Source organism: Cygnus atratus, chromosome 7, assembly GCF_013377495.2.
Source record: "Cygnus atratus isolate AKBS03 ecotype Queensland, Australia chromosome 7, CAtr_DNAZoo_HiC_assembly, whole genome shotgun sequence".
NCBI lineage: Eukaryota > Metazoa > Chordata > Aves > Anseriformes > Anatidae > Cygnus > Cygnus atratus.
The window spans coordinates 15,200,823-15,212,125 of NC_066368.1; the positions used below are offsets into that span (position 1 = coordinate 15,200,823).

The 11,303-nt window shown below is 56.2% G+C and overlaps 2 protein-coding genes across 3 annotated transcripts; one reads left to right on the plus strand and one right to left on the minus strand.

Annotated features, from left to right (window-relative positions):
• Positions 1 to 151: 151 nt before the first annotated feature.
• LOC118247190 (cytochrome c oxidase assembly protein COX15 homolog) lies at positions 152 to 4,070 on the minus strand. The gene is made up of 8 exons (XM_035544967.2): positions 3,841 to 4,070; positions 3,482 to 3,604; positions 3,046 to 3,232; positions 2,648 to 2,815; positions 2,082 to 2,163; positions 1,591 to 1,745; positions 598 to 711; positions 152 to 370 (listed from the first exon to the last, which is right to left on the minus strand). The coding sequence occupies exons 1-8, from the start codon at positions 4,053 to 4,055 to the stop codon at positions 239 to 241; spliced, it is 1,176 nt and encodes a 391-aa protein (XP_035400860.1). The 5' UTR covers positions 4,056 to 4,070; the 3' UTR covers positions 152 to 238.
• A 36-nt stretch (positions 4,071 to 4,106) lies between these two features.
• Positions 4,107 to 9,036, plus strand: CUTC (cutC copper transporter). 2 transcript variants are annotated; one of them, XM_035545670.2, is made up of 9 exons: positions 4,107 to 4,199; positions 4,489 to 4,560; positions 4,655 to 4,714; positions 4,955 to 5,153; positions 6,173 to 6,208; positions 6,640 to 6,773; positions 7,466 to 7,493; positions 7,892 to 7,997; positions 8,591 to 9,036. In XM_035545670.2, the coding sequence occupies exons 2-9, from the start codon at positions 4,498 to 4,500 to the stop codon at positions 8,700 to 8,702; spliced, it is 738 nt and encodes a 245-aa protein (XP_035401563.1). In that variant the 5' UTR covers positions 4,107 to 4,199; positions 4,489 to 4,497; the 3' UTR covers positions 8,703 to 9,036. The 2 variants fall into 2 exon arrangements, with proteins under 2 accessions (XP_035401563.1, XP_035401405.1); XM_035545512.2 differs by having other exon boundaries at positions 4,113 to 4,199; positions 4,944 to 5,153.
• The last annotated feature ends 2,267 nt before the right edge of the window (positions 9,037 to 11,303 follow it).

Genomic DNA, 11,303 nt, shown 5'->3' on the forward strand with positions numbered 1-11,303 from the left:
CGCGCGGCGAAGCCCCGCCCCCCCCCCCCCCTCCCGACTCCTCCGCGGAGGCAGCGGCCTCCCCTCGGCCTCCCCTCGGGCCTCGGAGCCCTCCCGCCCCCCGCCCCGCGCCCCGCGCCCCGCAAGCAGGCGGACACCAGCGGCCGGGGGCGGCGGTAGCAGCTCCTTTATGGCGCGCAGCCCGACCTCCTTGCCCGGCCTCCGCGGTGGTGGAGGCCGTGCCTCCCGGCCTCCGCGCTCACTTGGGCAGCCTCCGCAGCTCGGCCGCGAGCCACAGGGCCGCGCTGAGCAGCGCCAGGGAGCCCGACTGGTGCGTGGCGGCCAGCGGCGTGGGGACGTAGAGCAGCAGGGTGCCGATGCCCAGGCCCACCTGCCGAGAAGGAAGAAGCGTGAGCGCGGCCGTGCTGACGCAGCACCGAGCCCCCAGCACAAAGCAAGGCCCGCGGCCGGACTCTCCCCCGCCCTCTAAATCACTGCGCGAGCCGTGCCGCCTCCCGGCTCCAAACGCTTCGCGCAAGCGAAGATCTTGCACCGCTTCCACCGCCGGGAAGGGTCTGTCCTGACAATGTTTTGCAGCGGAAATAAAACAGAAAGTACCTGCACGCAAGCCACAGCCAGTAAGGAAGCCACTGCCGTCCTGGTCCTGCGAGGGAGCGGGATCTTCCGCGAGAAGAGGTACAGCGCCGTGATGGCAGTGACTGTGGCAACTCCCTAAAGAGGGAAACGAGGTTGTAGCGGGAAGGAGAAACAACTGCCCTTTGAAAGAAGTCCCAAGGAAATGTTCACGTCCCATAGGAACAGTTCACAGCCCCCACCAAATCCTGGAGTTCCTGTGCACCCCCGCCGGTTAACCCTGAAATTTATACTCAAGTTATGGAGAGTTCCATTTTCTCTGAATTAACGCTTTACTTCCCAATGGCTTTTCCTCATTTCTTCAATGCATTAGGAATCATTTTTGCCCTCTCTCCATCTGTCACCTTGACAATTAAAGGTGGAAGCTGTCAGCTGGAAAAATGATCTCGTTTTCACCACTCAGCCACAGTTCCCCAGCATTATCTCATCGCACGTGTCACACCAGATGATGATTCTTCTAAATCACTTACTCCTTCCTTTCAGTCTTAGTGATGGCTTAGCCCACAGTAACGCCAGCAGCGTTATTTGATATCCAAATTGCTCTGAGTTTTTTTCCACAAGGCACTCTTGGCGTAAAGGAACTTCAGAAATGCTAGAGGAAGCAGACACCACTCAGTCGTGAGATTTCCAAGTTTTATTTCAACACAACGTCCACAGGCATTTCCGCAGCGAGGGCTACCCTGACCTGCGGCTCATGTCGTGGAAAACGAGACACAAAGAAATGACGCCTGTAACTTGGGCAGGAAGACATCCTTAAGGAAGGAGACCGCATTGGAAAAAAAAAACAAACGAGCGCTAACCTCCCTCTTTCTTTGGAAGCACGTTGGTGACAAAGCTCTCAGGACCTTAGGACGCCCTGGATATCACTCACACTGACAGAAGCGCAGCCCAAAGAGGACAGCGGGGCTGTAGGAAGCCACCGGGAGGAAGCAGACATAGCAGGAAGATGGCACTTACCAAGATCCTGTGATCAAACTGTACGGTTGTAGGATTCTCAAAGACATTTCTCAGCGTGGGGGAGAAGGCAAGAAGGTCGTCTGGGATCCAGCGTTCCCCCATTTTGGGGAAGGAATTGTACACAAGGCCAGCGTCCAGCCCTGCCACAAAGGCACCTGCAATTCCAGAGCAGAGAACAAGGCTACTGGACGAGGTACAGACGGCACCCCGGGCGCAGCTCTTATATGCGGCCTGACTCAAGAACTCAGCTTGGTCCTGAATTTCTCTGGGAAGCCTCCGGAGATCACACAACAGCGCGCAGGCTGTGCGGCACGTCTCTGCCTGCTCAGAACTTCCCAGTACGGTACGTTTTTTGAATGTTAGCTCCCTGAAAGGAAGGAAGTTTCCCCACAGAACGCAGCGGGGTTTCTCGCGGTCCCCACCAGACCAGAAGGGAAACAAGGCAGAGAGAAGCAAGCCACGGACGGGACAGCGGTGTGAAACAGCCTTACCTGAAAGGGCCGTAAGAAAAACGAGAGCTGCAGTGCCATGAGCAAAGCGCCTCAGGCGCAGGAGCTGACGGGTCTCAGGTAACTGTAAAACAAAGTGAAAAGAATTCAAGGGAAGTATTTCCAGTGCTGTTTGCAGCAAGCGAGGAAAGCTTTCGTTGCACATACAGGCGGACAGGTTGGCGCGTATTTTACAGGAGGGATACAGAGGGCAACGCACAGCACAGCCACGCTTCAGTGGTTCCTCAAAACCACACGTAATCAAGTCCAACCTCGTGCAGAAACCGAAGCGGCCACTGGACAAGCGTTAGCACAAGTCATTTGATCTCCTGACTCCTGCCGGAGCTTGCACGAACTCTGAGACTAGTCACTGTTGAGCGCGAGTACAGCAGTACAAGTCAAATGCAACATCCCGTAACTGTTACCAAACAGCCTTTCCACCAGCTTCCAGGAACGGGATAAAATGGAAGTAGCCAGCGCTCTCCACACCCTTTCCTTTACCCCACGTCCCCCACCCTCCAAATGGGATACTCCGCTGTGCCCTCAGCTCCTGAGGCACCGCCTCGTACCTGGTGTCGCGGCAGCAGCAAAGAGAGCCCCGTCCACAGACTGGCAGAGTAAAGAACCAGCGCGGAGCCGAGATGTGCTGCGAGGCGGTACTGGCTGACCCGAGGAATGTCGTAGGAGTCTGGCTTTTCTTCCAGTCCGCTCTTGACCATGTACCACCCCAGCAGCCCCTGGCAAAGCAACAGAGGGTGAGAGCCAGCTCCCCCATCCCACAAAACAGAAAGCCAGAGAAACGTTAGGGATAAAATAACTTGGTTCTTCCATCCTGAACCACCCTACCAGCACTGACCCCCCTCCTCCCCCAAAAATCTTTCATGAATCCCGGTGTTTTGACTATGCTCAGTCAGGAAACGTCCAGAGGAGATACCACAGCTACTCCCCGCGGCTGCAGAGCGCTCACCTGGAAGCACACGAGCCCGCAGAGCGCAAGAACGCAGCCCTTCATGGGGCGGCTGAGCCAGCCCTTCCTCCAGAAGTATGCAGCTGGCAGGATGTAGGCCAAGCCCACGACGCGGCCCCACATGCGATGGGAGTACTCCATGTACCAAATGAACTTGAACTCTGTCAGCGTCATGTCGTGATTCAGGCTGTTAGGGGGGTTAGAACAAAGAACTGCTTAATGTGATGGCGCTGTCCTGCTTCCCGTGATGAGGGATCACCTTCCTCTAGGAAAGGAGGTGACAGTGAAGGAGGGTGACTGCACGTGGCCACCACCAGACGCGCTCCGCTCGCCTTGCTGGTGGTATTAGAGGGCAGTTCTGTTCTCGTGAGAGCTCCCCGTGTTGCACGGCCACGGGAGCGACGCTCCCAGCCCCATCCCGCCTCCGAGCGCTCACATTCTGAACTCGGGGAACTGCTGGTACTTCCGGAACTCCGCTTCCCACTCCTGCTGCGTCCTCGGGGGTTTCATCTCCTTCACCAGGTGCCAGTCGACCATGGAAAGGCCGGACTCCGTCAGCCTGCGAGCAGACACGGGTCACTGCCTGAGCGTTAAGTAACCGACAGCCGCTGGCTGTAGCGGACAGCGCTGACAGAGCTGGGCAAGGCCCCGGGACGCCCAGAAACGCCTCTAAGTGGTTCCCAGCTGGCGCCCTCGCCCCTACCCCCTCACAGCCAGGGACGGAGGGCCATGAGATGCTTCCGCCTCACGCCCGGCGGCGCCCACCGACCCCCCCCCCGGCCGGGCCGCCCTCACCTGGTGACGCCGCCCAGCACCACGGCCCCGGCCACGGCCCCGCTACAGGCGAGCAGCCACCGCCCCACGGCGGCCGGGACCGGGACCGGGGCGGGCGGCGGCGGCAGCCGCTGCTGGAGGCCGAGGAGCCGGGGGCGTGCCCGGGCCCCGCCCCCGCCCCGGCCCGGGCCCAGCAGCCGCGCCCCGGCCCCGGCGCCGCGCAGCACCCGCAGCATCCCGAGCGACCCCGGAAGTGGCGGCGGCGGCGGCGGCACCGGAAGCCGTGGCGAGCGCTTCCGGCCGTCACCTGGGCGTCACCATGACGATCCCGCGGCACGTGACCCAGAGCCAGCAGCGACCCCCGCGCGCCGCCAGCGCAGGTGAGGGGAGGGCGCGGGGCGAGGCGGGGGCGGGGCCGGGGGAGGTGGGCGGGGCTTTGTGGGGAGGGGGCGGGGCTTTCCCCCGCCGCGCGCGCGCGCGCGCGCGCGCTCCGGCCTCGCCCCCTCGCGGCACGGGCCCGCGCCGGAGGGCGCGGGCCCGTGCCGCGAGGGGGCGAGGCCGGAAGCGGAAGCGGAGGAGGCGGAAGCGGAAGCGCGGCGGGAGGCCCAGCGGCGAGGCGGGCGCCGCCATGGCGCGGCTCGGGCTGACGGCTCCGCTGCCGCCCCGCAGGCATGGAGGATGGCTTCCTCATGGAGGTGTGCGTGGACTCGGTGGAGTCGGCCGTCAACGCGGAGCGCGGAGGTGAGGCACCGGGGAGGCACCGGGAGGGGGGGGCGGGCGGGCGGGCGGGGAGAGCCGGGGCCCGGTGCGACCCGCTGCGACCGCCCCTCCGCAGGTGCCGGCCGGATCGAGCTGTGCGCGGGCCTCGTCGAGGGAGGAACCACGCCGAGCATGGGTGAGACCCCGTGCCCCAACACGGACCCCCCCCGGCTCCCCCCTCCCCCGGTTCCCTCCTCCCCCGGTTCCCCCCTTTCCCCGGGTCCCCCTTCCCCGGTTCCCCCTCCCCCTGTGCCCGTTCCCCCTGGTACCCGCTCCCCCGGGCCCGTCAGCTCGGCCAGCGCCCCCTCCCTAACCCCCCTTCTCTCTCTTTCCCCTCCTCCCCCGCCTCTCTCTGTCCCCGCCAGGCCTCCTGCAGGTGGTGAAGCAGTGCGTGCGGGTCCCGGTGTTCGTCATGATCCGGCCCCGCGGCGGGGATTTTCTCTACTCGGACCGGGAGGTGGAGGTGATGAAGGCTGACATCCGCCTGGCCAAGCTGCACGGGGCTGACGGGCTGGTGTTCGGGGCTCTCACCGAGGATGGGCGCATCGATACGGAGCTCTGCACGGCGTTGCTGGGTAAGAGCATCCCTACCTGTGAACGCTGAGCTCGGTGGGATGCCGTCGTGAGCAGGTGGCGTAGTTCTGCGCTGCTCTCTGTGATGCTGTGGAAAGCCCTGCGTAAGTGCCTTGGTCTGCAGGCTTTGTCTGTGTCCTTGCCCTTCTCCCCCCCTTTTACACGTGTCGTGTGTTGTCATACGTGCAACGCGTTAAACAGGTAAGAAGTATTGCAGATCAAGGGCCGCTGCCCCAGGCAGCTCACTGAGTTTGGGGCCACTTGGAACAAAAACGGAGGGCTTCAGAAGGAAGGAGAATTAGCTGAAGTGCTTTGGGGGATCAGAGGCTTAAAGCGTTGGATTCCCTCCCATTTTCTTTGTTCTTATCCTGATGCCCTGTGACAAACTGTTAGGCCAGACTCTCAGCGTATAGCAAGAGAGGAATTTGCTTCCACGTCTTTTCCATCAGCTGCGTGCTGAGCCTTTCTCTGGCAACGTGGAACTGGGATTCCTGCGTGCAAATGGATGCACTGGACGGAGTACAGCAGCATCTGATAAAGCGATGAGGTGCTCTGCTGGGTCCGGTGTTTTCAGGGCAAGAGGCAGTTAGACTTCTTTTTGTACAAACAGACAACCTCTGCCCAGTAAATTGTTAATGCTGAGCACCGCCGGCAGAATTTGTTATGGACTGTTTTAGAACAGAAATTAGAAGCAATGAAAGAAATGGGACAAATCCTGTTTCCTGCTTTCAAATAGCATCGGTCCTGTGCCTTTTCCCTCGTAGATGAGACAAGTTCCCTACTTTGTTCCTGCAGAGAAAGACATCTCTGGCAAGAGCAGAGGATTTTTTCCCAACCAAAGAACCTGCACAAAGAGGAGCAGCTGTAGCTGTGTTGTTCCCAGCAAGTGCTGGGAGTGTTCTGAGCTCCCCAGAAACGGCCCGAGAAGCCTTTTACCTCTTTTACTTTATGTACTTTTCTGGTTCTAGCACGAGGGACCCTCTCTACCAGCCCAGACTGACCATGTGCCTTCTTATTGCAGCTGTTTGTCGTCCCCTGCCTGTCACGTTTCATCGAGGTGAGTCACCAGCACAGGGCCCTATCACGGACCAGCCTCTGCCCTGCTGACGGGGGCAGGTGGGGCTGGGCGGTAGCTGGGCTTAGTGGATGTTGGTCTTCCTTTGGAGGCGGGGGAAGGCCGGGTGTGCTTTGCGAGAGTACGCTGTGGCTGCGCCCTTTGCCCAGGAGGGAAAAGGTCCAGGGGGTCCAGGCCTGGCGGCCGTGTCACTGCCCTGTGCGGGGAGGAAATGTTGAAACGTTCAAGGAGCTGAGCACTGCAGCCCTGCTGTTGCTGCGAGGGCGATGTCGTAGCCAGGAGCTGTGCCTCCTCGCAGCGGTGGCGAGCTGGGAGAAGGGCCCTTCCCGTCTCCTTTTCCCTCGGGTGGGGGGCGGGAGCAGGGTTTGAGCAATGAGCTGAGTGATTTCTGAGCTGTTCCGTTGGTCTCTCAGCCTTCGACATGGTGCATGACCCTCAGGTGGCACTGGAGACCCTGATTTCCCTGGGCTTCGAGCGTGTGCTGACCAGCGGCTGTGACAGCTCAGCGCTGGAAGGATTGTCTTTGATTAAGAAGCTTGCAGAGCAGGTAGGTGTTCCCTCTGCTCCTCTGGGTCACCGTGGCTGCTTCTCGGGCATTGCCTGGAGGCAGCTCCTTTGTGGTAACCCTCATTTCTGTGAGGGAGCTGCTGTCCAGGAGCTCTTTCCCCCCACGTCTGGTGTGGCTTTAGTCTGTTTTCCCAAGTCCCTGCGGGTTGGATCCCTGAAGTCTCCCGCAGCAAGGGCTGACTGGGCTGTTCTTGCTCGTGGAGTCAGAGGCGGGAGGTAAGAGTTACTTTCAGGACAGGGCTTTGGCTCCAAGTTGATCCCAACTTTGGGGCAGCAGTGCCCACGTGAGCTGCCCTTCAGGGCTCTGATGCTTAGGGACCTGGCCGGGAAGCCGCTGCTGTGGTTAACTCGCACAGACAGCGGCGTGAGGGCTCTGCTGGGGCGTCTCAGCTCCCGTTAGGAAAGTGCAATGTGTTTATGAGAGGCGGTCAGGTGAGAGAGAGGGGCAATGGGAAATGGCGACAAGTTGCCTTAGCCGGAAGTCTTTTCCGCTTTTCTTTGTCAAAATGGGAATAGGACAAAAAAGATGGGTGAGAGTACGTGAATCATAAGCTGTGGTGGCACTCGTGAGCTTTCTGAGGGCGCGGTACACAAGCTTTCATTGCCACCATATAATGGCACGTGGGGACACAGTGCTGTGGCAGTATCACTAATGTGTTACTCTTCTTTCAGGCAAAGGGCAGAATCGTGGTGGTGCCAGGTAATTTTTTAATTTTTTTTCCTCTTATCTGTAACACGTCCGGTTTTCTCTGGCTCCCATTCCTTAGCCTCTTGCCCTGGGTTGTGCTGTCTCATGGGGCTTTGTGAGCCAGGTCCCCAGCGGGGAGGTGCTCCTGCCCTGGTGTGAGTAAAGCCCTCAGAGCCTGCAGCTGCTGCTCACCGGGGGATCTGGGGACAGTTCTAGATCTGTCGGAGAGCGTGAGCCACGGCTTCTCCCATCTCTTTACAAGTGCCAGGGTCTCCGTTGTCCCAAGGGCTCTTTTCCCCCTCTGTGCAGGTGGCACCGATCCCTTAGCAGGTAGATCCCAGGGGTGATGTTGGGTTTGTGGCGGTGCTTTCCGTGCTGGATGTGACATAAACGGGGATTCTTCCCACCAGGGGGTGGCATCACGGAGCGCAACCTGCAGAGGATTCTGGAAGGCTCTACTGTTTCTGAGTTTCACTGCTCTGCTCGCTCAGCCCGGGACTCAGGGATGAAGTTCAGGTAACTGGTTATTTTTCTTCACTATTTTCTAGCAATCCTGTGTAAGGGAAAAGCTGGATTGATGTGAATATAAGTTTGTAGAACGGGTGTAAATTTCAAACAGCTTTCTGGGTGCTAATTATGCTCTTGTGGTTGGGATCGTGATGCCTGGCTCTGTGTTCTGCAGCGTGTGAATCCAGCGGTGCTCATCACTTGGACTCAAGCTCCGAGCACAGCCAGATCCTTGGGGCATTTCCTCTGCTACTGCTGCCCTGGGGTTCGTGAATGTGCGTGTGCTTGGGAAGGCAGGTTCCGGTGTAGTTGTCTTTGACCTGTAAAACTGCTGTGTGTGGCTTTTGGGAGGCCTGTGGGAGGCACCGCTGTGCACAGTGAGGAATGGTTTACATTTGACCACAGGGCTGCACTGAGTTTCTGTAGGTGCTGTTTTTTCTGTCCTTTGAATTACTCTTCGTTCTGTCACTGTCTCTCATCTTTGGTCTGGGGGGCACCAGCAGGTATTCTGGCTACTGCAGACACCGGGGGAAATGGTTTTCCTTGATGTATCTTACTCATCTGTATCACCTGCAGCTAGTAACCAGTCATTTTCCTTACAGAAATCCAAACGTTGCCATGGGAGCATCCTTCTCTGCCCCTGAATACTCCATAAAGGTGGCAGATGTGGCCAAAGTGAGGACCCTGAACGCAATTGCAAAGAACATCCTGTAGTGGAAGGAACTGTGCTGGGACAAGAGCGATGAGACTCCAGGGTCTTCCCTGCCACATGGACAGATGTGTACCGCTTCCGTCCTCAGGCTGCAGAGGACGCAAACTAGGTGACAAAGCCTGACGTCTCTTCCCTTGGTTTCCCCTGAGTGACCAGTCCCTGGCCTGGCTGGAAACTTGGCGTTGGCCATTTTAAATAAAAGGACTCATTCCTGGACGTTGTGGCAACGAGCTGCTCAGCAACACTTGGGGAGGAAGGGAGCTGAGCGCGTAGAGGAGAACGACTTGTGTAGCACTGCATGTGGTCGTCAAATAAACACTGCAGCTGCTCCCCTCTTGCCGTGTTGTTTTTTCTTTTTAATTTAATTTTACAAATAGAAGTGCATGATCTATTTCGCATAGTTCAGTACGTTATGCTTTGGTGTCAGTTCTAGATAGACACTGTGAATGGAGAAGTCCACATGAGCTCATCTGTGTAACATGAGGCAGTTTGTACAGGAGACACAAACATTTACCAAGGGCAAGGTAACGGCAAATAAACACCGAGCTAAAAATGTAACTAAAACCCTAGTCATGCGTCAGGAGAGCCAGGCCTGAGAGCAGCAGAACAGAGATGTGTCAGAATTAGTCAGCCTCCGGCCGCCCCAAAGGAGAAAACAATCACATCTAGAATCTAGAATGCCAGGGAGGGAAACAACATAGCCACGGCTGCAAAACAGTGCCTGGAATTAGAAATCCAGCAGCTGCTAGGTAAAGAGAAGCACAACAAAGCCGTCAGTTGATACATCTGTTGATACGTAGAGGTGATGAACACGTGAGGTAAACAATGGGAAGAAGCATCTACCAACCTGACTGGTTAGGTGAGCTAGTTGGGAGCCAACCTGGGCTACAGAGTGAGAGTGCTCGAGGGGGAGGGTGGGTAGACGGTGAGATTCCTTGGGGAGCCAAGGGGCTTTTCTCAGGGAGTTTCCAGGTTCTTTTCCTAACACGACGCACAAACCATGTGTTTATTCTTCAGACAGTGCTCGGGGGAAAGAGCCTGTGGAGTTACCGCTGGGTAGTCAGAATTGAAGCCTTGGACTCCTTTCAGTTACCTCGCAAAATACCCAACAAAATACCTGAATGGTGTCAGAGAGGTCCATCGGAAGAGTAGAGACCCAGCGATAAAGGACCTTTAATCTTGCTCCTTGGTGTTCTCTAGAAGATGCACAAAGCTGAAGGGAATCCCCCTGACAACAGAAATTCTTGCAAAGTGTAAAACTTCAGATTTGGGTTCAGATTTGTCTGCCCATCTCGGCAGTAGCATACAGTCTGTGAGGATGACAGGAGAATGTAATATCTGAAAAGGTGGCGGCAGCATGTCACCTTACGTGAATGAGGTAGTTGAAAACCTGTAACAGTAACTACATAGCTTCATCTCGGAGGGCACATCCACCTTTCACACGGATCCATCAGAGGTATCAGTGTTTCCCAAAACACATCTCAGGAGCATACATGGTATTTCTTAACATAAGAGCTGGGAAAGGAATGGCTGCTTTGTGTGCGTCGAAGCCTTTTCCAGTACTGGCTGATGTGCAGTCAGTAGGAAGGATTCAAAGTCAGAAGGAATGGTTTCACGTATGGATATAGTCGCCGTAGTTCAGGACACCTGAGTTCATGGAGTGGTTTCATGTATGAATATAGTCACTGTAGTTCAGGACACCTGAGTTCATGGAGTGGTTTCATGTATGAATATAGTCACTGTAGTTCAGGACACCTGAGTTCATGGCTTAAGTTGTGAGTTTTCATGAGTCACAGTGGTGATTAAGATATCTTGGAGGTCTTTTCCAACCTAACTGATTCAATGATTCTGTGTTATCACAGAGGCACAACTATAACTCAGTGGGAATGTTCTGCTGACGCAGCCCTCTGGTATCATATATGCAGAGTTCTGTTCAATTTGTGTGAAGGGTTTTTGTTTGTTTTTTAAAAGAGACTTTTGAACTCAAAGCACTTTACCATAACAAAGCAGAGAAACAAACACCTCAGAAATGGAGATGTGCAGTGAGGACTGGACTAATTTGTAGACTGCCTTGCAGAAGTCTCCTTCATGGACCAGATCGGGTGAGACAGGCAAGAAGGAACGCTGCTTTTGAAAATTTAAGTTACAAGATGGTGGACCACATGTGGGTAAAAACGGGGAGCACAGAGAAAGTGTGGTATTGTTGGCCATAGAGAATTTAACACTGCTCAGAAGGTAAGGCTGTGAGCCTGGGTGACAGGAAAGACCATGGTGTGGACCACAAGGTGATTCAATTCGGTGCTTTCTTGTCTAACATATCAGATTGCTGCTCTCATCAGCAGAGTATTGGTGCTGGCCTGGAGGACATAGCACGGGTTAGCTTTCCTAAAAAATAAATAAATAAATAAATTGAAGAGGATTCAATCAGACAAGGCAATAATAATTAACCAGTAAGTTAGACGTTGAACCTTCCTCTGCTGTTGATGGCAAGGGGGCTGTTCCTGAGCAATTACTCATTGTATCACCCTTGACTTCTGAGCTACTAACTGAACAAATGAGACAGCAGAATCCTTTCAGTCCCTGTACCTTTCCCTTTTACCTAA